We start from the raw sequence: 25,826 nt of genomic DNA on the forward strand, positions 1-25,826 counted from the left end.
TTTAGACCAATTTTTCAAATGTTACTAGTTGATATATTAATTTAGGTTCGTCTTTTAGAATTGTCCATTTATTTAGGAGATTCAAGTCTTTTGGAATATCATATTCCTCTTTCTTAATATTCTTAATGTTATCCTTTCTTGAGATCATGTTCATTTTGTTGCGGGATCCTTTATTTTATTTTGAAATGAGTATTACTTTATTTTAAGTAAAATATCAAAATTTAGACAGTTTAAAAGTGAATCTTATTTATTTTTGTAAATGTAAATGTTTGCTTAACTAATCTATATATATATAATGATGTTTAATTTTTAAAGTGTTCGGATTGACGGGTCGAACTGTGGTTAATTTGGATATATGTGAGAGTAAATTGATACTTGGGTCGGATTATGGTTGACCCGTCCATAAAAATTTTACCGTAATATTTTTTTCATGACTTTTTATATTATTATTCGTGCAAATGCACGGTATACATGCTAGTTTTTTTAAGTTCACACATTAATATTTTCGTAAATCAAGAATATTGGTAATGGAACTAAAGTTACAAACTGAAAGCTGGAGAGAGATAGAACTCATAGAAGGGAGGCGGTGGCGTGTTATCCCCGAATTTCTTTTTGGATCACCATCGTCACCAGTTCCTCATTTTCTCGCCTAGTAATACTATTCGTCTTTCCTTTCATTTTATCGTGCTTTAGCTAAATGGGGTATTGAGTGTTGACCTAAAACTCTATTTTCAGAAAATGGAGAATGTCGGTCTAAAGATATTGGAATTAGGTGATTTGGGTTCCTTCCCTGCAATTATTCTGTTGATGGTACGTCATGTTTATACCTAAATTTACAATTGACTGGTATAAAATATGTATGATTTCAATCAACATGGTCACATTGTTTCATCTGTAGACTGCTACTTTTGTCCAAATTTTACAATGAGAACCATAATAGTACATGTGCTGGTTTTGTAGGCTGCTGATTCATGTAGAGCTTTATGAACATGATTTATTTATTCATTCATGTTGTTTTCAATTAATTTGACTTTATATTTATAAACTTCCACATGCACGAGGTGTGCTGCAAAGTCTCATTCATCAAAAAAAAAAATGGAAAAAAGTAAAGCCAAGTCTTTCATGTACTTTTCTCTTGGGACTTGGGAGCCACATATTTGTTAATTCAACGCATGGAAATTGGAACATTCAACAAAAACAATTTGTACTATGTGATTCTTCTGGGCTTAAGCTGTTGTATCATTTTTCTGTTTGACATTTCTCTTTAAATGAGAAGATTGATTTGTAGAAGAATCCCTGATAAAGAATAGTTGAAGGTCTAAATTTCTTGGAAATGGTTGTCTTCTTTCCTAGAAGTATGTAATAGAAGTTCCTTTAACTTTCTAAGAACCTTGAAGATTTTGTGATGGAAGTTACTTGACAGGACTTTTCCTTAAAAAAAATCATGTTCACATCTTATATTAAAATGAGTTGTACATAAAAAATAGCGTGCGTGGTTGTACGATCATCAGTCTTATGAGTACTCATATTCAAGTTTTCAAAGAAAACCTATAATCTTGAAGGAAAAGTATAACAGACTCTTCTTTTATTAATCCTTTAGTAGTAAATTGTACCTCTGTCTATGTTTCCTAACTAAAGAAATTTGCAAGAGATTTGTCCATAACATCTCATATAATAGTATTACTTTGGTAATAGTACGCGACAACTCAACTAATACAAAGTTTAAATTTAAAAAAAGTTGCAGTTTGTGTTTCATGACTAAGGAAGTTTGCAAGAGCTCGTCCTTAACATCTCAAATAACAGTAACTACTTTGGTAATAGTAACCACTTAGAGTATACTCCATTAGGATATTGCATTGGGATTTAAATATGTAATGGGCTAGTATTTCGTTCATTATTGATTCTATCTACCTACAGAATTTCCATATTTGAAATTTTATGTTTTTATGATTCTTACATACAAGATCGATATGCTTGCAAGTAAATCAACACAATTTGAAAAGAGTCAGATGGGTGTATTCATATGTTTAATAATGACTCACATTTTCATTCTTTTTTTTTTTATTATTATTGAAATCTTATATCATGCATTCTAGATACAATAATATCATATTGTCATGTAGAAAGTACACAGAAAGCACTCTAACAAAATTTCCCCTGCATTGCATTATCAAGAGATAAAGAAGGGCAAATTGGAGATATTAGGTAGAATTTGTGGGAAAATATTGGTTGTCTTTAAGTGCTAGCATGAAGTGGTCAAAATCAAATATCATTAATCCGACATGTGCGGAAAATTACACTTAGTCATTGAAGATGTTGCACAATTTGCATTTATGTACATGGCACTTTTTACTATATATACATTAAGTTGAACACCATTCTTTCCACCACTCCACATCAAATAAACCTGAAATTAGGAATTTTAACAAACAAGATGTCTAAGTTCTTGATTAGCAGTTCTATGTCATCATCCCCCATTTTTATACAGCCTAGAGACAGGTAAGAGATTTCACTTGGGAATGTAACTCAGTTCTGTGTATAATGGACTTTAGATGAACTATACTTATATAGTTATTTTTTTATTTAAACAGTTTCCTGGTCCAAAATGTGGATATAGGTATGTTCATATCCTCCATTATCCTAATTCCTATTGGTTATCTTTTAGTTTCCTCGTAACATTAACTTTATTAAAAATTCTTACAGCTATTGATCGCTGCACAAAGGTAGCTCGAAATGTAAACCTTGAAAGGCTGCAAAACAACTACTTATTTCCCGAGGTTTGTGGGCACCTGTTTCTTCTGTTCCTGTTAAACTATCTTGTTAATTTTATTTTCAGAATTTGTGAAAAATAATATGGCTGCATTGTATGTTATCAGTTACAATAGCTTTCCATGATTGAATTTATTCTCTTTGGTGAAATTAAAGTGTTATTATTACATTTTACAGATATCAGCACGGGAATATGCTCATATGAAGAAATATCCAAATGCAAAGGTAATCAGCCTTGGAATAGGTGACACCACGTTTCCAATACCGGATGTGATAACTTCAGCCATGTCTGATGTATGTATATGCATTCTCATTCATTCACCTATCATGTTTTCATTTTTATTTTGTCTATTTACCATTAACTATTATTTTTCTTCAAGAGATAATAAAATATGCCTCCAAAATGGCCATTGAGGTTCCTAAGGAAGGGATTCTAGTTGTTTAGCACAAAACAATAACACTTTTACTTATATTTTTTGAGACTAGGGTTTTTCCTTGGAGGCTAGCATTAACATTCCATAGCCATAACCCCACTTCAATCAAGATGTTCTTGATAGGAATCGAACCTGAGACCTCGTCCTCTTAGTTCTAAACTCTTACCACTTGAACTATCATGATTGGGAAGAATTACCAATACTTAAAACGCAATTTCTGCGAAAATCACTTAAATCGTATAAATACTTTGAGCGCATAGTCTTAGACATTTCACTGTCTAATTCTCCAGGCTATTTTAGAGTCAACTGATGTTTTTCTTGTTTTGCAGTTTGCCAGTTGCCTATCCACTCCCCAAGGATATAGAGGTTATGGACCCGAGCAAGGGAACAAGGTAATGGTACTATGTATATTGTATTGACAGTTGTATCTTGTTTTCGGGTCTGATATATATTAATCCAACTTTCATCTTGAATTCTTACTTTGTTTGAATATGGTTTATACTACTGTTTAAATCCCTCACTGTTGAATGAAAAAGATAACATTCTAGGATGTTCTCTGAACTTTTTTTTAATATCTCTATTGTATTCAGGAACTGCGTAAAGCAATTGCACAAAAGTTCTACGGTCATTTGGGAGTGACCGATCGAGAGGTTTTCATTTCTGATGGCTCACAATGTGATATTTCTCGCCTCCAGGTTATAACTCCAACCAAATATTATCTTCCTTTAATGTGTATACTTTTCTTTTGATAATAATGAAATATAATTTTGCATATATGTTTGCTTGATTGAATAACCCCTAAATTCTTCCACAAGGCCTTATAAATTATTTCCAAATGAAAGACTCAATTCAGACTTGAATTGTGTTGTATCTCGATCTCATAGAGAAATTGCCAAATGTGTACTTTTAACTGATCATAATTTCATTTGGCAATTGAAACTGTGATTGGATTATGATCCCAAATTTTGCAGAGGCAAAGAATGTGTAGTTAAATATTTGGCTGATTACAAGTGGGTTTTCTCCAAACTAATGCCTTGTTTCATCAAGTCCTAATAATCACTTCTCCCATCATCAATCAAATCATCCAAATTAGCAACTAAAGTATTAAAATACTTATTTTATTTTCTATAATAATTTATTTCATTTAACCCAAACAAGCCCAAAACAATCCACTTTTCAATCAAACAATATTCCCCCCTGGTCTTATTTTTGAAAACAAATCTACTAAGTTTCATCTAGATCTGATTAAAAATTGTCAGACCAAAATGGCCACTATTCTTTTTCCATGCATGTTAAATCTAGATCAAGAATGAAGTATTCTATTATGAAACTGGAGAATGACTGAATGTAATAACTAAGCAGCAAGAGAAATGAAGAAGCTACTAATGATAGTTGTTTACCAACTTACAGATGCTTCTGGGGTCTAATTTAACAACCGCTGTACAGGATCCTTCTTTTCCGGTATTACTTAATCTTTGGATTTCTATTCTTTGTTTGCTTCCTTCTGTCTCATATTTTGTTTTCCATAGAATAAAAAGCTTATGATGGAACTTATTATGTGGATAGGCGTACATAGATTCAAGTGTCATAATTGGTCAGTCTGGTGATTTTCAAGCCGATACAGGGAGGTATCAGAAGATAGAATACATGAAATGTGGGCCTGAGAATGCTTTCTTTCCTGATTTATCGACTGTCCCAAGAACTGATGTTATCTTCTTCTGCTCTCCGAATAATCCTACTGGCCATGCAGCATCAAGGAAACAATTAGAACAACTTGTACAATTTGCCAGGGAAAATGGGTCAATCATTGTTTATGACTCCGCGTATGCAGCATATATTCAAGATGACAGTCCGCGGTCTATATATGAAATTCCAGGCGCCCGAGAGGTAGCTTTTTTACCCATTCACGTTTCTTGACGTTAAATTTTTCATCTTTCCGACAGTGATCGATAACACAGCTTATCACTTAATTTAATTGATCTTTTTTTTTCAAATCTAAATGGTTTAAGTGTTTATATGAATAAAGTTAATTTGATAACTATTATTTAAAACCACTTAATTATTTAGATTCATCTCAATTGAAGTTAAAATATACGGTTTAATTCGATAAACTAAGATTTTTTTTAAAGTGAGATTATTTTTTATTAAACCACGCCGGCACTGTGAAGATCACAAGTACAGTGGGAAAAACCCATAAAATCATTACAAAGAAAGTCATGACAAGAGTTGTCAAAAGTTGAGCATGATGAAACTATCAAATCACACAAACTATGAAGGACTTCATTTAGTAAAATCCTCCAAAAAATCAACTTTATCCCCTTCAAAATTAATCAAATTACGCCACTATAAGGATAACATAGTATTTAAGTATTTTTCTGATACTAGTTTCACAGTTTAACAAATCAATTTACATATCTTACAAATGTAGATATTTTAGTTTGAGATTTATTTTGTTCACACACTTAATTAATTTGGTACTTAATATTTAGCATCAACACTTAATTTTCAGTTTTATATAAGCAATTCCTAATCAGGTTCTCAATACTTTGTAGGTAGCAATTGAAGTTTCAACATTTTCGAAAATAGCCGGATTCACAGGTGTCCGTCTTGGTTGGACCATTGTTCCAGAAGAGCTCCGTTATTCAAATGGGTTTCCAATCATAAATGATTATAATCGCATTGTGTGCACCTGCTTTAATGGCGCCTCCAACATATCTCAGGCTGGTGGATTAGCATGTCTTTCTTCAGAGGGTCTCGGGGTGAGTCTTTAAATTAGCCTACAAATATGTGTTTATTTGGTTCTAGTTAAACTGGTTTGATCATATTTATCTATAGATGATAAGAAATTCCCTGTTTACATATTTCTCTTCAGGCTATGCTCTCAGTTGTGGATTACTACATGGAGAACGCAAAAATACTGAAACAGACTTTCACTTCCCTAGGCTTAAAGGTTTATGGTGGAAGAAACGCCCCTTTTATTTGGGTTCTTTTTCCTGGGAAGAAATCGTGGGATGTGTTCAATGAGATTCTTGAAAAGATGCATATAATAACTGTCCCAGGTAGTGGTTTTGGCCCAGCTGGTGAAGGATTTATTAGGATATCAGCATTTGGGAGGAGGGAGACCACCTTAGAGGCGTCAAAGAGGTTGAAGATGATTTCCTATTAGGTGTGCATATAACTTTTGTTGCTTTATGGTTCAAGGATTAACCTAAAGTGCATATAAGTAATGTTTCTAGACATGTTTGGACTATATATAGAAACACTATAACTATAACTCCAACTCATGTTTTAAATTTTCTCTGTGTATTTATCGCACCATAACTGATAATGATAAAAGTATTTGCACCTTGAATTGTAGAACTGTTGTTCTAGTTTATGATGCTTATGTATGAAATAGGAGTTTGGTTGAGTCTATTGTTTTATAAAAATAAGAATCATCTACTGGGATTTCCAAAATCTTCAAACTATGTCTTGGCTGTGTCTGTTGAAAGGTTTGTTCGATTTTATTGGTTATAGGGCCAATTTCATTCTCCTTTTTAATATTTTGCTACTATGTTTTGGATTTTGGTTTCATTCTCCTTTTAAATATTTTGTTATTATTTAATAAAAATCATGATTATATACTTATGATTTTGTTATTACATATGAGCTACAAATTTAAAATTGTCACATCCAAAATCACTTTTATGATTTTTATTTTTTTTATTTTTCTTTTGATTCAAGAAGTTAGGACAACCTTTGTAAGGTATAATGAATTTTCTATAAAGTAGGGCAACACAAACATTCAAAAACAAAACAAGGTTCTTGCAATGGGAATTTTGTTAAGGTTTCTTTGTAAATAAAAAAAAAAAGAAATCTATTTTTCCTTACATTTTTCTTTTCTACACATTCCTATTTTTCTTTACTCCTCCATTACATGAGTAGGTTAAGATTCTCAAAATCTACTTTCATTCTCCATGGAATTCCAAAAACCTTAATGAACTTGCTCCATCTTGGACCAAACTTTTGTGTCATTTCTTCCTCCTAAGCATATAATTCTTAAGAAATTAAATATTGAACTTGTTTCATGACGTCTAATCACCCATTGGATTTTTTGTTACGTTGTATATCTATAATCAACTGCTTGATTATGAATATATCATGAACATTTTAGAAACACATAATTCCCTCAATTGACCAGAAAGTTTGTTGGTCTAACTTTGAATTGTTTGAATATGTTATTTATTCACCATGGTCTAACTCTGTTCATGGTCTTTGTGTCAACTTCTACCAGATAATTAATTTGCATCCAACACAAGTATTCAGAGACCAATTACTCATATTCTCTGTACAAGATTATGTCTTCTCGAGCCAAGATTTATGAGAAATAAACAAATAGAACTGACAATAAATGAAGCCATTCTATCTATTAATTCATCCCAAATAGATAATGTGTTACGTTCTGTATGTTTTCTTATTAAAATGTTGTAGTTAACACTGTTTTTACATACAACTTGGATTAAAAAGAAAAAGAGAATAATGTTAAATTCTTGAGTATATAAATACATTCAAATATTTTACATACACACGGTTAATAACCTTCAATCCAGATCTTCTGCTACCAAATCTCTTATTCTTTTATTTTGGACCAATCATAATGCAGTATTAATATTATATTATTATATCTTATTCGGGTAAAAAAAAATCCGGAATTCGGAATATCACAACTTCCTCCTGGTTTAAACCTAGGGAAGCGCATTTGAGTAAAGTTAGATTGCTTCACTTTTATTTATAATGTAAAAGGAAATGAATCAAGCGTAAATATTAATTAACTTCCTTTTACGTTTTCCTTTTACAATGTAAAAGGAAATAAAATAAGCGCAAAATAGTGAAGATTATTTCATTTATACATTAATGTAAAAACATTTGAAAATTCATGTAAATTCTACATTTATATATAAATATAAATATTAATAATATTATCATAATATAATTAAAACACATATATTAAAAATATAATTTTAACTTATACGGTTAGTTATATAAAATTATTATAAAAAATATTATCACAATATAATTAAAACACATTTATTAAAAATATAATTTTAACTTATACAGTTATATATAAATATTAATGTAAATAATATTATCACAATATAATTAAAACACATATATTAATAATATAATTTTAACTTATACAATTATATATAAATATTAATACACATATACAATATACTCTTTAATAAAGTAATAACGTTGCTCAGCTAAAAATATATTATATTATCGAAATATTATTGAGTCAATAAAATAATAATTTATTATTTTACATGTATAATAATAAAATATAATTTTATTGAATGTAGTTGAATTTTAAAATTCAAATTATATATAGTGGAGTTTATTTATTGTATAAGTTGTTAAAGTATAATCAATTATAAACCTTTTATATTTTCTAAGTCATTTAATATGTACGATAAATGGTGTAATATCTTATGTTGTAAAATGATTTTCATCTCAAAATATTCATCTTTAAGTACATACAATACACAATCTTCTACTACTCTTATATTTTTTTTTTCTCTTCTTCTCTAATCAATCTTATGCTACTCTTTTCTTTCTTGTTGTATTAATCTCTAATGGCTTCCCATCTCAAAAGGGTAAAACATACCGCCATGACATGTGAAATGTGTAATACATTGTGCGAGTATAAAAGCAAGAATCCAGCTTCGTCTCAAAAAGAGCTACAAAAATGGGTTTCTGAAAAATTTAACATCCAAATTAGTCAAGCGACAATATCGAATACAATTAAGTGGTCATCGAAATATCTCTCGGCTGATTTGACGAAACCTGATGCCAAACAACACAAATCTACAATGTTTCGAAATCTAGAAAAGACTTTGTATGAATGGATTCTTCAACATCAAGAGCGCGTAAATATATTGGGAGAGTTAATTCAAGAGAAGGCAAAAGATTTTATGAAAATATTGTATGGTGATAATGGTTTAGAGTTTGATTACTCTCTTTGTTGGGTGGAGAAGTTTAAATCACGGAATGATATCAAGTCCTTTAGGCATTTTGGCGAAAACTGATTTGTCAATATGGGAGATGTGGATAGCAACTTGCCAACAATAAGAGAGAAACTATGGTTGTTTTCCACAAAAATGTTTTCAACATGGATGAAACAGGGTTATTTTATAGATTACAAGTTGATCATTCATTGGCTATAAAACAACTCGAGGAAAGAAAAAAGGACAAAAAAATAATGACAATAGCCATTTGTTACAATGAAGATGGGTCAGAGAAAATGCCATTATGGATCATCGGTAAGTTTGCGAAACCATGTTGCTTCAAAAAAGTTAATTTACAAAGTTTAAATTGCCAATATCGTGCCAATAAACGAGCGTGGATGACAGGAGTATTATTTGAAGAATATATTTAATGGTTCGACAAAAAGATGGATGGACGAAAGGTTTTATTGGTTATTGACAATTGTCTTGTCCATTCAAAGGTAATTCAAGGGTTACAAAATGTTGAATTTTTCTTCTTATCACCCAATAAAACATCAAAAATTAATCAATGTGATGCATGAATTATAAGAGCATTTAAGATGCATTATCGTCATAGATTTTTCGTTCTATTTTAGAGGGTTTTGAGGATGAAGAAATAAATCCAGAGAAGATCAATGTTCTAGATGCAATTATTGCTATATCATCTTGGATGAACAATGTTAAGAATATCACAATTGAAAATTTCTTTCAACATTGCAAACTCCGTTCGGTAGAAAATGTGGTTTCACAGCTTTTAGAAGAAGGCATTAGGGAATTAAGGTCAACAATAAAGGAGTTACACTATCGTAATGCAATGAATGTGGATCAACTCTTAGATTATCCGGATGAAAATAATACGACCGAGATTTTAACTGATAAAGAAATCATTGACGATCTTAGAGAAAACAATCAAGATGAAGACAATGAGGATGATAGTCATGTTTTGGAGCCTATTTCTCGCAAAGAAGCAATTAGAGTAGCAATGCAACTTAGTGATTTTCTCCTACAATATGATATAAGCACTCCACAATTTCATAAAGCTTTGCAAAAAGTGAGGGATGAGATTCAAATGGATATAAATTTTCATACAAAATAGTCTAACGGTGGACTATTATTTCACTTAGGCACTCTGAATTATTAAAAAAATAGTATATTATTACTTTATATATCGGTTGGGACCTATATGAGCGAAAAAATTATATTACTTAATAAATTTATTGAAATGATTATTTTAGCTATTCGGCCCGAGTCAGGACGGTAAGAATTTATTATTTTATCGAAATTATAATTTAATAGAATATTATTTTATCGAGAGTCTACTATATTAATAATATAATTTTAACTTATACAGTTATATATAAATATTAATATAAATAATACTATCACAATATAATTAAAACACATATATTTATAAAATTAACATAATATTGATGAATATATTTTAGAATTATATATATATATGCTTGTAAAATTACATGTAAAAACATTAACACATTCATGTAAATGCATTTCTACATTCATGTAAATGCATTTCTACATTCATGTAAAAATATTCACTCATGTGCGCTTGCTTCACTACACTTCTTTTTATATTATAAATACAAGTGAAACAAGCTTCACTCACGTGCGCTTGCTTCATTTATTATATTGTAAATAGAAGTGAAACAAACTTCACTCATGTGCGCTTATTTCACTTCTTTTTACGTTGTAAATAAAAGTGAAGTAAGTTTAACTCATGTATGCTTGTTTCACTTCTTTTTATATTGTAAATAAAATTGAAGTAAGTTTCACTCATGTACGCTTGTTTCATTTCTTTTTACATTGTAATTAAAAATGAATCTACCTCCACTTATTTGCGTTTGTTTAATTTTTATGTATATTGATAATAAAAATGAAGTTAGCTTCACTGAAATAATAATTTAAATAAACAGAAATTTTGTTTGCTGCACTCATATTATTCATTTTCTCTCTCATTGATTTTTTAAACCCTAGCACGAATCTTCTCCGTTAAAATCTTCTCGCGAAAATGGAATTTGATGGGTTTAATCATTTTCTCAAAGTGTCCGGATGAAGCCGTCTATTAACCAGGTAAAACCCTAAACGATCTTCTCGTATTTCTTAATAGGTACAATGTCATGTTTCTTTAACAACTATTGTGAGATCGGAGTATACAAATTTCGTTTTTTAACAACTGTGTAGTTTATAGTGATGATCATGCTAGGTAATCAAACCCCCTTGTGGACACCTTTTTAATAAAATGCACATTCTCATATTCAACAAGAATCATGTCATAATTAATATCTTCGACATGTTTGACACGTTCAATAGAATCATCCCGTTCGCGCGATTTGGTTGATTTGGTAGTTAGTTACAGGAAACGTGGTCAAAGTAAAGTTTGTCGGCACGTCTGACATGTTTGGCACAACCAACACATCTGGCACGTTCGACTCATTGGGAAAAATCCTTTAGCTCGGTCAAAAGATGTCATGCTGCACCCGCCCGTTCGTCGTCCTTCCTCTTTTAGTTTGCCGTGAAAGTCTATGTCTTGCCTTGGTGCATGTGTGGTCTATTCCTTTAGTATTGTGCAGGTGTATGTACATATCTAAGGGGTGAGGGCCTGCAGTCTGATTTCCCTTCCTAGAGATGCGATTCTCGCCTACTACAGCTGGTCGAGATCTGTTTCAGGTGTTAGCATCTTGGTGCAGGTACTAGAGTAGTCACTTGTTGAATAGGTGCAAGAGTAGTTCATTCCTTATGTCTATTGTTTGTTATAGGTTGCAGGTTGTGTGGCTGCTATGTATTGTGCAGGCCGTAGGCTTTGCTGGTGCAATCGCACTTCACCCCTGCTGTTTGTGGTCCATTGTAGGTGCTGGTTCTTCATCTTCTTGTGGAAGTGCCTATTGTTGTACTGTGTGAGACTGTGCAGGTGCGGTTTCTGGTTGTAGGTCGTGCGACTGTTGATATTGTGCATGCCTCAGGCTTTCTGGTCTAGGTGCAAGTCTACTTGTAGTTTGATTTTAGTTGTAGTTTGCGGTTAGTTCCCTCACTGTGGTTGAAGGTTGTAGTCAGAGGTTGTCCAGTTGCTGTCGTTTTGTGCAAGCTGCAAGTTTTAATGGTGCAAGTTTTCTGGTCTTCTAAGTGCAGTTGGTTGCGTAGGTGTTGGGTCAAAGTATTTTGACTATTGGAATTTTGATGATGAGAGTGTATAAACTAACTATACGCTACTCCTGCTCCACACATTCGTGCAGTCCGGTACGCCAGTTATTTGTATCCAATGAATGAACGCCACATACGCGAATATTCCTCCCACTACTTGTTCAGTAAAAGACATTTCCAGAAGAATATCTAGCACACTACCGGTTTGGTACAGCCACTATCTATTGGGTGACATTATTTTGACTAAGTGTTGAAATAATTTAACCATTGGAATTTTGATGATGAAATGACTTATGCGTTTTGATACAGGTGTATCGAAATCATATTTCATAAGACTTGGTTCTAATGAGGCTCATTAGACCGATTTTGGCATTAGATGCAAAGAATTAGACGTGTAGTCTAATGAATACACAGAATTAGACGTGCAGTCTAACTCAGCGGAGTTAAACGTGCAGTCTAATATATTTGGAATTAGACGTGCAGTCTAATAGATCTCGGAATTAGACGTGCAGTCTAACTTAGTGGAGTTAGACGTGCAGTCTAATAGATCTCGGAATTAGACGTGCAGTCTAACTCAGTGGAGTTAGACGTGCAGTCTAATAGATTTCGGAATTAGATGTGAAGTCTAACTCAGTGGAGTTATACGTGTAGTCTAATATATTTGCAGAATTAGACATGCAGTCTAACTCAGTGGAGTTAGACGTGCAGTCTAATGGATTGTGAAAGTTAGACGTAAGTCTAACTCCTTCAGATTAATCTGAGGTAGAACCGAAATTAGACGTGCAGTCTAACTCAGTGGAGTTAGACGTGCAGTCTAATGGTCAGTGAATGATTAGACGTGTAGTTTAATTAGTAAAAGTGAGACGTAAGTCTAACTCCTTCAGATTAGTTTGAAGTAGAACCGGAATTAGACGTGCAGTCTAGGGCTGCAAATGAGCCGAGCCGAGCCCAAGCTTGCTGAAGCTCGAGCTCGACTCGATTAAGTATTTATTAGCTCGACTCGAACTCGAGCTCGAACGAGCTTATAAATTTGAGCTCGAGTTCGACTCGACTATATTACCTACAAGCTCGGCTCGACTCGAAAGCTTGAACAAAAATTTAATTTTCAAGCTCAAACTTGAGCTCGAACTCGAACTCGATTCGAGCTCGAACTCGAACTCGATTCGAGCTCGAACTCGAACCAAATATTTTTATAAAATTAAAATATCAATCTTTAATACATATTAATAAAAACATGATATTTCAAAATTAAAATATGAAACAATCATAACTATTCAAAATTCTAAAACATAATAATCCAAAACATTAAATCACCATTACTAATCAAAATTCTAAAACATAAAATTCAAAAATTAAAGTACAAAACAATAAAAATTGTTTGAACATTCAATATATTAATCTTTTTAACTCATGTTCTTCAATCATAGCACACTTACAACTACCTGCATTCAATAATATGAAATGTTTAATCTTAAAAATAATTAATATAAAAAATAAATGTTAAAACAAATAACTAAAATTTAACTTACTTTAAGATGTAGATACCGTCAACAAAATTTCTTGATATGTCTTCCTTTTCTGAAAAAGTGAAAAATTAATGACTCTTGTTCCAGCACTAAATGTTGCTTCTGAAACCACTAAAGTCACTGGAATTGCTAAAATGTCAGCTGCTATCTTAGATAATATTGGATATATATTATTTTTTTTTATATTATAATATATATTATATATAAAAAATATATATAGTATAATATAAGTATCTTTTTATCTCTTTTCAATATAAGTATAATATAATATAAGTATTTTTTTATCTCTTTTTAATATAAGTATAATATAATTTTATTATAAATAAAATATTAACCATATTTATTTCTTTTTATACTAAACTAATTATTATATCTTAATATTATTTTATTATATATAATATATTAACCCTTTTTTATCTCTTTTAATATTATATATAATATACTTTTATTATATATAATTTATTTTTAAAAAAAATTATTTCCATCTTTTTCTTAATCTTTTTATAGAATAATCGAAACTAATAAATATTATTCTATATATTCATCCAACCTAGGTATAGAATAATCAAAGTCTAAGTTTATCCTAATACATAAAAAAAGATATATAAGCATAAATATTTTTAAGAAAAAAAGATGAACAAGACTTACCTTACCACTGAGTTCACCAATAAATAATTTTTTCCTTTCTTTGTTGCTGGATTTCCTTAAAGTAAAAAATAATCAAAGTTAAATAAAAACGCAAAAACAATAGTTATCATAAAAAGAGAAAATAAATTTAATTACCTGTAATGTAACTGTAAGACTCTTCTGAAAAAATATGTGAAGACGAATGAAGAAAAGATTAAGAGTGAAAGAAATGGTGAAGATGAAAGAGAAAACGAATGAAGAATGAAAGAAGAGGCATTGAAGAGAAAATGTAGAAAGAAGGAAAGAAAGGCTATTAGATGAACAGGTTAGATGAGAGAAGAAGAGACGATTAGATGAAGAGTCAGGTTATATGAGAAATAAAGAAGAGGGATTAGATGAAAGTCGTAGATGTGTTAGAAATTAGGGTTTTAATTATGGATTATGGGCCTTTCATATGGGCTTTGAAGAAAAAGAGAGGGAAAAAATATATTATTAGAGTTTTAATATTAAATAAAAAAAATTATATATTATATACTTAGGCTCGAAAAAGCTCGACAAGCCATCGAGCAAGCATTATATGAGCTCGAGCTCGACTCGAATTTTAAACGAGCCGGCTCGAGTTCGGCTCGAGCTCGGTCAAAGTCAAGCTCAAACCGAGCTTTGACCGAGCGGCTCACGAGTAGCTTGACTCATTTGCAGCCCTAGTGCAGTCTAACTCAGTGGAGTTAGACGTGCAGTCTAACTCAGTGGAGTTAGACGTGCAGTCTAACTCAGTGGAGTTAGACGTGCAGTCTAATGGTTATTAGATAATTAGACGTGTAGTCTAATTAGTGAAAGTTAGACGTGAGTCTAACTCTTTCAGATTAGTCTGAAGTGACTGTAATTAGACGTAAGTCTAATTCTATTAGACCAGGCGGTCTAATGGACTCTGTTATTAGACGGGGATGTTTAAATTTCATTAGACTGATTTTCACAATCCGTCTAACTGAAATACGTTTAATGCTAAACTTAAGCAATATGCTTGAAGCTAGCACTCGCCTACCCACGTGTTATAGCTGTACCCTATTCCTACTCCACTTTTTAGTGAAGATCAGTACAACAGCTGTATGCAACCAACCAATGAATGCCAAGTAAGAGAATTTTCCTCATATTACTTGTTTTGTAGGTACATCTATGATGGAGTATTCGGCGCACTACTAGTGGTGTACGACCACGATCCTTGTGCTCAGATCCTGCTGTGTACAATGGAGGCTCTCCAATGGAAGAGTGCCACATATCATTCTAAAAGATTCGACTGTTAGCCCTTGCCCAGTATTTAACAAATCTCAAGGACAACGGAAAATCTACCTCACAAACTGTCAGATTTTACAAAGAGTTAATCGATAATTATGCTTTCTATTCCAGAGAGAGAAATCAAGCCCTTTGCTGTGAAGCTGCTTTCTGATTGTACTGTATGTGAATCAAGAAAGAGCTAGAATCAAAAACACCTTTATCTGAGTGATATTCTTCATCTTGTAAATTGAACAGAGTGTGTTTTGTTCAATAGTGAGCTAAGTGTGTGCAAACTGTATTTGATTCGAATCATATTATAGTGCCTGTGGTTGGAAGAAGGGGTGACGTGCAAACTGTTGTGTTCTTTCATTTCTGTCATCTTTTCAGCTTTTATCTTGAGCTTCAAACCCAAGTAAACAATTCCGCCTTGAATCTGTTTCAAGTGTTTACAAAAGTTTGCGTAGAATAGAAAGCAAATTAAATCCCTAACAGGATTTCTTTCAAGCCGTTTTTCATAAGCCTTCATCTATAGCCAGACCCCCGTCTCTATCGATAAAACCGATCCTATCAATTGGTATCAGAGCCTTGTTTCTATTCTCAAGCATCAAGAACCCGAAGCATGTCTGTCATCAATGAAATTCATATTCTGTAAAGGGACAACTGCGAATATTGGATGATGAGAATGCAAGCTCACTTGGCTGCTCTTGATTGTGATATGTGGAGCGTCATTACTGACAGCCCCATAAAGATTTCGAAGCCAAGAAGTGAGTGGACTACTGAAGATAAGATGACCAACAACCTGGATAATGTTTCTAGGAATATTCTGTACCAGTCGATCAACATGAATGTGTTCTATGAAATCAAGTCCTGCTCCACTACTAAAGAGATATGGGATAAGCTCAATCAGATCTACGGTAGAGGTATTCAAGCAAAGAAGGACCAGAAAGCGTTCATGTGCAATGAAAACAAATCCAGATGGGCTGATAGTGATTCAGAGGAGTCGTCTGCTGAAAAAGAAAATGAAGTTGTTACTTGTTTGATGGCAGATGACCAAACCAAGGTAAATGATATCTCTACACCTGAAATTACAAACTAAGAGTTAACTAATGCACTCAATGAAATGGCTATTGAGTACAAGAAGTTAACTGACTCTTTTTACGAAATGAAAGTGAAATATGAATCCAATGTTCTTTCATCCAACCAAGAATCTGAATCAAACATTTTTGACGAAAACATAGTAGAGATCTCATTTGAGAATGAGATGCTCAAAGAACATATTCAAATTCTCTCATCTGAAAACAAGAGATTAATTTATGTAGTTAGTGCATGGACAAGATCAGGAGATGCTGTCAAATATTAAATCAGCATGTTGAAACCTGCTGGATCCAAATCCGGATTGGGATTTGATAGCAATGACCCTAACCTGTCATGCAAAAAGTCCAACTCATCTGACAAGCTTAAGCAAATAAGTTTTGTCAAAGGGAGTATGACTGACATTGAATCAGATCATATTCATGAAGAAGTTGCTTTCAAAAATGAAATAGTTTATGTTCCGCCTACTGTTAGCTGGCTTAAGAATAAGCTAGAAGCAGCTAATAAGTCTGGCAATTTGAAACCTGACTCTAAGTCAAGGAGTTTTAAAAGAAAATCTTCTTCAAAAGCTAAAGGATCAGTGGCTAGCAGAAAATCGTCTGCTAAGTCAAAAACATACGCATTAATTACAACATAAAATGGGAAATCCATCAGAATAACTCAAATATGGATTCCTAAGGGACTGAATGACCGAGGACCCAATTGAAAGTGGGTACCAAAAGATTGTAAATATTTATTTATGTAGGAACAAATAAACGAAGGACTGGAGGAATCTGTATGGTATCTTGATAGCGGATGCTCCAGGCATATGACAGGAAATAGACGGCTTCTCACTAATATATCAGATTGCTCTGGACCTAAGATCACGTTTGGTGACAACAAGAACGGTAAGACTCTGGGTAAGGGTAAGATTATCCATGGTAATCTAACTATTAATGATGTGATGCTTGTTGACAATCTGTGTTATAATTTGATCAGCATCAGTCAATTATGTGATAATGGTTTGTCAGTAGATTTTCAAACACATGCATGTCTAATTAAAGACCAAGATGGAAACATTTTATTGACTGGTAGTAGAGTATGATCCTATGTGCATGATTGCCAAAAATGACCAGAAATGGTTATGGCATAAACGTTTGAACCATTTAAATTTTAAAACCATCAACAATATTTGTTCAAAAAATTTAGTTATTGGTTTGCCCAAACTTCAGTTTTCAAAAGACAAGATATGCACTACTTGCCAGTTAGGCAAACAGGGTAGATCATCGTTCAAAAGTAAAGGGAAATCACAATCCAGCCGTTGCCTAGAACTTTTACATATGGATCTATTTGGTCCAATTCCTGTAAAGAGTATAGGAGGAATGAGATTTGTCCTAGTTGTTATTGATGATTTTTCTCGATTTACATGGGTTGCATTTTAACTTCAAAAGATAAAACTGCTAAAAACTTGATTAGAATATTTAAAGGAATTCAGAACCAGAAATCCTTGAATATTGCATGCATTAAAAGTGATCAGGGAACTGAGTTCACTAACAGATACCTATCATATTATCTCGAGGAGACTGGAATTAGGCACGAGTTGTCTAGTGCCAGAACCCCACAGCAAAACGACATTGCTGAGAGAAGAGTGAGAACTTTGAAGGAAGCAACGCGATCTATGCTTACTGAATCAGATGTACCTTAGAGGTTTTGGGCGGAAGCCATTAGTACTGCCTACTATACACAAAACCGGTCAATAATTAACAAGCGTTTTGATAAAACCCCCTATGAACTGTACTTTGGGAGAATTCCCACAGTTTCTTACTTTAAGATATTTGGGTGTAAATGTTTTATCCATAACAATGGAAAGGTTTATTTGACCGCTTTTAATATTAAGGTAGATGAGGGATTCATGTTGGGATACTCATCAATAAGAAAGGCTTACAGAGTATACAACAAAAGAACACATACTGTTGAAGAATCCCTCCATGTAGTTTTTGATGAGCCTGTTGAGAGCAAAGCCAATGAATCCATTGATCTTGCTGACAGACTTAAAGCGACTAGTCTTGAATCTATAAGTGAAGAAGAAGAAACTTTGGATAAGCGGATGGCTCTATCTGATCTAGTGGCTGATCCGGTTGAAGTTCAATCTGACGTACAAACTCCTGTTCAACAAGAAGTTGAGAGTTTAGACGTCGTGGAGTCACCTGTTCAGACCAATCCCCTTGGATCCAACTTCATATGGAATAGAAATCACCCACCAGAACTGATCATCGGAAATCCTTTCTCTCCTCAAAGGACAAGACATCAACTGATGGATAAAATGGCCAACTCTGCATTTATTTCTCAGATTGAACCCAAGAAAATTGGTGAAGCTATAATTGATCTAGATTGGATCAATGCTATACAGGAGGAGTTAAACCAATTCGTGAGAAATAAAGTGTGGTATCTTACTCCTAGACCAACTGACAAGTCAGTTATAGGAACAAGATGGGTCTTTAGAAACAAGCTTAGTGAAGATGGCTTAGTCATTAGAAACAAAGCTCGTTTAGTTTCTCAAGGATACAGACAAGAGGAAGGTATTTATTTTGATGAGTCTTTTGCACCGGTTGCAAGACTAGAGGCAATTAGAATCTTCCTAGCATATGTATCATTTAAGAATTTTAAGGTTTTTCAAATGGATGTGAAAAATTCTTTTCTAAATGAAAAATTAAGTGAAGAAGTATATGTTGAGCAACCCCCTGGATTTGTAGATCATGTATTACCTAATCATGTTTATAAGCTTGACAAAGCATTGTATGGTCTGAAACAAGCTCCTAGAGCTTGGTACGACACATTAACTGAATTTTTGTTTGATCATGACTTTGTTGTTGAAACAGTAGATAAAACTTTGTTTAGATTCACTAGAGCTTGGTACTTGTTCAAATATATGTTGATGACATTATTTTTGGTTCAACTAACCCCAAATTGTGTGAGAAGTTTGCTAAGCTGATGTAGGACAGATTTGAAATGAGCATGATGGGAGAATTAACATTCTTTCTTGGGCTTCAAGTTCGTCAGTTAGAAAACAGAACCCTTATCAACTAGACCAAATACACCAAAGAACTGCTAAAGAAGTTTGGTTTAGAGAACTGTTCTGCCGCAGCTACTCCAATGAGCTCTTCTAGTCAATAGGATAAAGATGAAGGTGGCCAAAGTGTCTATGTAACAGCTTATAGAGGACTCATTGGATCCTTCCTGTATGTAACTGCTAGCAAGCCAGACATTCAATTTGATGTTGGTGTTTGTTGCAGATTTCAGGCTGATCCTAAACTCTCTCACTTTACTACTATTAAACGTATTCTTAAATACTTAAAGGGAACTCAAAATGTGGGACTGTGGTATCCGAAGGATTCCAGTTTCAATTTAACTAGTTTCTCAGATGCAAATTATGCAGGGTGCAAAATTGATAGAAAAAGCACAAGTGGAACTTGCCAGTTCCTTGGAGATCGTCTAATCTCTTGGTTCAGCAAGAAGCAGACGTCAATTGCCACGTCTACAGCTGAAGTAGAGTATCTTGCAGCTGGCAGTTATTGCTCTCAAGTTCTGTGGATTCAACAACAGCTCAGGGACTATGGGATTGAGGCTGATGAATCTCCAATTTTCTACGACAACACGAGTGCTATCGCAATCACCTACAATCCAGTTCTTCATTCTCGGACAAAGCATATTGAAATCAGGCATCACTTCATTCGAGAACACGTCAATCAGAAGTCAACAAACTGCAGATATTTTCACGAAACCCCTACCGGAAGCTAAGTTTTCTCACTTTAGAAACATGTTAGGTCTTGTTGATCTTGATTGATGTGATTATGTGCATAAATTGAGGGGGAACGTATTTTTCAAAACGTAACTGAACAGACATGAAAGACAGAGGTCTTAATACATCCTAAGGATTTAGGGTTTGAAAAACTCAGCTACTTAGACGTACGTCTACTTTAGCAGATTAATTTTCTTTGTGATCAATGTCTTGGTTATATTAACCTGCATGGTTAGACGGATACGTCTAATAGACGTTAGACATTTTTACGTTATGAGCAAGAGGATGCTCACGTCTAACCAGACACGCGTGTTGCACGTGGTGTTATTGCATAATTAGATGTACATGTCTAATAGACTGATTTTCAAAAGAAAGTTGAAAATATGAAAAGGAAAATAAACGTCTAACTACTGGTGTAATTAGACTCATAACTTCTAGTTATTAGGACAATTGTCCTTTGCCTATGTTTCTGCTCAAAGTTATTTTCCCGCCAAAAATCAAATCAGCCATTCCTCAAAAGAATTGAAGACACGTATCTCTCAATATATAAGGAATGACTAATACTTCTGACAACTTTTTCTTGCACAGTTAGTATAAATTGTTCGTTTTTATGATAACATTAAATGATACGTTTATTGGGAACAGACTTTTGGGTTCTTGACGGTAGGAGTAATCATTAGAAAATCCCTACACGTTAGACATTGATATTTATTGGGTTATTCACTCTAAAAGATAGGAGTTCTTAGAAACCCATCTCTCTTTCTAGAATTCGAATCGTTTAAACCTTTGTTCATCAAATCGAAATGTCTTCCTTCCGTCCAAAATCGATTCAAGTGGATTTTAAATCCGTATCCACTCTAGAATCTCTAGGAATGCTCAAAATGTTTGAATCTCTGAAAGCCTCCGGGATGAGAAAGTTCCTCACCCCTCATCATCTCTATCACGAACAGTTGGTCCGTGAATTTTTCGAAACAACGAGCTTCTATCAGGATAAAGTCGTTGCTGGGGTCGTGATGGGCCAGATGATCTGCATCACCGAAGAGTCTTTCAGTATGTTTTTCCAGCTTCCAAACGTAGGTATTGATGAGTTCTCAACAACTCCTTCTGATATAATGATTACAATCATGAAGTATTTTCTGATTCTCCTCAAGTGGACATTCATGGAAAGAAAAACCTCCTGAAGGTTGAGTTTGCTCTTCTAAGCGATATAATCTCAAAATCTCTTCTCTCCAAAGAGTCTTCTTACAAGTATTGTATGAAGGTTTTTCAGATGATGGTGGCTATCACCAGGGGTGTTCCTGTCAACTGGACAAGCTTCCTCTTCGGAAATCTTGTCAGAATGGTTGTTGCTCGGAAGACTATTTTTGGTTTTGATGGTCCTCTTAGCTCTCTTCTTTGTTTCCTTCTGGATGAACCCGGTAAGAGCTTTCACCTTCCTTCTAAATTCCTGAATAACCAGAAGGTTGTCAATTACATTATAAGAGTGAAGACGCTCAATTCCAAGAAAAGAAAAAGAGATGTCTCCAACTCCCCTCTAACCGCAGTCTTAGAGATCTTTTAGGTTGAAGTCTACCCTTTCCAATGAAAAGACTAGGAAGAAGAAGAAGATTATAATGGAAATTATTTTCATTTAAGATGAATATTTTTGAAAAATCTGTTAGTAATGTTTTGATCCTAACTTATTTTGGTTACTTTTGGGAACAAGTTTTTGTGTGTTTCTTCTGAAAACACTCACATTTGGTTAATTATGAATATGATATTTTTGTATGCTGCATTTACATGTAAATGTTTGTTTTATTTATATGATGAATGCATATCTTGGTATATATATATGCAGGTTTTTAATTTCTTCATCAAAAAGGGGGAAATTGTTGGGTCAAATTATTTTGACTAAGTGTTGAAATAATTTAACCATTGAAATTTTGATGATGAAATGACTCATGTGTTTTGATACAGGTGTATCAAAATCATATTTCATAAGACTTGGTTCTAATGAGGCTCATTAGACCGATTTTGGCATTAGATGCAAAGAATTAGACATGCAGTCTAAATCAACGGAGTTAGACGTGCAGTCTAATGAATGCACAGAATTAGACGTGCAGTCTAACTCAGCGGAGTTAGACGTGCAGTCTAATATATTTAGAATTAGACGTGTAGTCTAACTCAGCGTAGTTAGACGTGTAGTCTAATAGATCTCGAAATTAGACGTGCAGTCTAACTTAGTGGAGTTAGACGTGTAGTCTAATAGATCTCGGAATTAGACGTGCAGTCTAACTCAGTGGAGTTAGATGTGCAGTCTAATAGATCTTGGAATTAGACGTGCAGTCTAACTCAGTGGAGTTAGATATGCAGTCTAATATATTTGCGGAATTAGACGTGCAGTCTAATGGATTGTGAAAGTTAGACGTAAGTCTAACTCCTTCAGATTAATCTGAGGTAGAACCGGAATTAGACGTGCAGTCTAACTCACTGGAGTTAGACGTGCAGTTTAATGGTTAGTGAATGATTAGACGTGTAGTCTAATTAGTGAAAGTTAGACGTAAGTCTAATTACTTCAGATTAGTCTGAGGTAGAACTGAAATTAGACGTGCAGTCTAACTTAGTGGAGTTAGACATGCAATCTAATGGTTATTGGATAATTAGACGTGTAGTCTAATTAGTAAAAGTTAGACGTGAGTCTAACTCCTTCAGATTAGTCTGAAGTGACTGTAATTAGACGTAAGTCTAATTCTATTAGACCAGGCGGTCTAATGGACTCTATTATTAGACGGGGATGTTTAAATTTCATTAGAATGGTTTTCACAATCCGTCTAACTGAAATACGTCTAATGCTAAACTTAAGTAGTATGTTTGAAGCTAGCACCCGCATACCCACGTGCTATAGCTGTACCCTACTCCTGCTCCATTTTCTAGTGAAGATCAGTACAACAGCTGTATGCAACCATCCAACGAATGCCACGTAAAAGAATTTTCCTCATATTACTTGTTTTGTAGGTACATCTCTGATGGAATATTCGGCGCACTACTAGTAGTGTACGACCACGATCCTTGTGCTCAGATCCTACTATGTACAATGGAGGGTCTCCAATGGAAGAGTGTCACGTATCATTCTAAAAGATTCGACCGTTAGCCTCTGCCCAGTATTTAACAAATCTCAAGGACAACGGAAAATCTGCCTCACGAACTACCAGATTTTACAAAGAGTTAATCGATAATTCTGCTTGCTATTCCAGAGAGAGAAATCAAGCCCTTTGCTGTGAAGCTGCTTTCTGATTGTACTGTGTGTGAATCAAGAAAGAGCTAGAATCAAAAACACCTTAAGCTGAGTGATATTCTTCATCTTCTAAATTGAATAGAGTGTGTTCTGTTTCAAAAACACCTTTAGCTAAGTGATATTCTTCATCTTCTAAATTGAATAGAGTGTTATCTGTTCAATAGTGAGCTAAGTGTGTGCAAACTGTATTTGATTCGAATCATATTATAGTGAATCCTTCCTGTGGTTGGAAGAAGGGGTGACGTAGGAGAGTTTCTCCGAACATCCATAAACAAACTGCTGTGTTCTTTCATTTCTGTCATTTTTTCTTCTTTTATCTTGAACTTCAAACCCATGTAAACAATTCCGCCTTGAATATGTTTCAAGTGTTTACAAAAGTTTGCGTAGAATAGAAAGCGAATTAAATCCCTAACAGGATTTCTTTCAAACCGTTTTTCATAAGCCTTCATCTATAGCTAGACCCCCGTCTCTATCGATAAAGCCGATCCTATCATGATCCATGTGCACAGAGCCTGCTGTACTCTTGTACTATGGAGACTTTTTAATGGGCGATTTCCACGTGTCCATCTAGAAGATTCGACCGTTGGTGTCCTAACTCTTTATATAGATCCTCAAGGACAACGGTCGACGTACCGGTTTTACCAGCCTTACCTGCTATCAATATTAGACTCTTGCACTTACTAATTTGTACATCATCTTTAAGTTCAAGAGAGAGAATCAAAATATGTCTAGCTGAGAGATATTCTTAATCATATTGTAAGTTGAACAGAGCGTCTTCTTTTCAATAGAGTGTTAGCTAGCTAGTCAACTGTATTTGATTCAAAGAAGTATAAGGAAATCCTTCTTGTTGTTGGAAGAAGGGGTGACGTAGAAGAGTTTGCTCCGAACATCCATAAACAACTTGTTGTGTCCTTTATATGCTGTCTTTCCTTCTCTCATTGGTTCGAAACTTCAAATCTGAGCAAACAGTTCCGCACTTGAATCGCTTCAAGAGTTTGCAAGGGTTTGTGAAGAATAGAAAGCGGTATTAATCCCTAACAGGATTTCTATCAAACTATTTTCCAGAAGTTGTCATCAATAGTTAGACCCCCGTCTCTATTGATTACATCGTTCCTATCATAATAAATACCCTTTTAATTTTTTTTACGGTTATATATATTTTATATTTATATTAAATATGTAAGATATAATTATTTTTTATTATTTATATATTTTATATTGATTATTAAAAATATAAAATATCATTAAAGAATTTGTAATTATTTTAGTGATATAGAGTTAAATTACACCAAAATATATAATAAATTAAACAATCAAGACTATATTAAGATGGAATGAGTTTATTATTATAAAACAAATTAATTGAAACAACATGTTACCAAAGTATCATCTCTTGTGAAGATTAATTTGTTAAAAATTTTAAATGATAGTATATTTTGAATTCATGTGGATATTGTATCGGTCCAAAGAGGAAGATCAATATTGTCAGGCCAGATTAAATATATACATGTAATGATAAATATGTGACAATTATTTGTTTTTTTATGTGAACAATATTTTAGTCCAAACATAGAATTATTGTTTGACATGATTTATTTTCAATATTTGATCATAACACTAAATTATCACTTACAAGTTAAGATTTATGTCAAAAAACTAACTTTTAACGTTGTGCCAGATAATTTATTTTTTGATGGACAAATGTTAATATAAATACTAATTATATTTGGATAAAATATATATTTATGATTTCAATTAATGCTTCCATTTCTTCAATATCTGTCAATGTTAATTCGATTCATGTGCTGAATGGAAACAACTTTAAGGACTTGAAATAAAATGTTTTGATTATCCCCGATTGTATGGATCTAG

At 33.3% G+C, this 25,826-nt stretch overlaps 2 protein-coding genes across 4 annotated transcripts; both read left to right on the forward strand.

Annotated features, from left to right (window-relative positions):
• The first annotated feature begins 522 nt into the window (after positions 1-522).
• LOC124940212 (probable LL-diaminopimelate aminotransferase, chloroplastic) lies at positions 523-6,745 on the forward strand. 3 transcript variants are annotated; one of them, XM_047480697.1, is made up of 11 exons: positions 523-652; positions 736-810; positions 2,592-2,617; positions 2,704-2,777; positions 2,947-3,063; positions 3,533-3,595; positions 3,794-3,898; positions 4,614-4,664; positions 4,770-5,090; positions 5,756-5,962; positions 6,076-6,745. In XM_047480697.1, the coding sequence occupies exons 5-11, from the start codon at positions 2,971-2,973 to the stop codon at positions 6,367-6,369; spliced, it is 1,134 nt and encodes a 377-aa protein (XP_047336653.1). In that variant the 5' UTR covers positions 523-652; positions 736-810; positions 2,592-2,617; positions 2,704-2,777; positions 2,947-2,970; the 3' UTR covers positions 6,370-6,745. The 3 variants fall into 3 exon arrangements, with proteins under 3 accessions (XP_047336653.1, XP_047336654.1, XP_047336652.1); XM_047480698.1 differs by lacking the exon at positions 2,592-2,617; XM_047480696.1 differs by lacking the exons at positions 523-652; positions 736-810 and adding an exon at positions 2,031-2,499.
• Positions 6,746-9,636: 2,891 nt separating this feature from the next.
• On the forward strand, positions 9,637-10,325 carry LOC124939099. The gene is made up of 2 exons (XM_047479610.1): positions 9,637-9,690; positions 9,807-10,325. The coding sequence occupies exons 1-2, from the start codon at positions 9,637-9,639 to the stop codon at positions 10,323-10,325; spliced, it is 573 nt and encodes a 190-aa protein (XP_047335566.1).
• The last annotated feature ends 15,501 nt before the right edge of the window (positions 10,326-25,826 follow it).

The sequence above is a fragment of the Impatiens glandulifera genome, chromosome 5 (genome assembly GCF_907164915.1).
Source record: "Impatiens glandulifera chromosome 5, dImpGla2.1, whole genome shotgun sequence".
Lineage (NCBI taxonomy): Eukaryota > Viridiplantae > Streptophyta > Magnoliopsida > Ericales > Balsaminaceae > Impatiens > Impatiens glandulifera.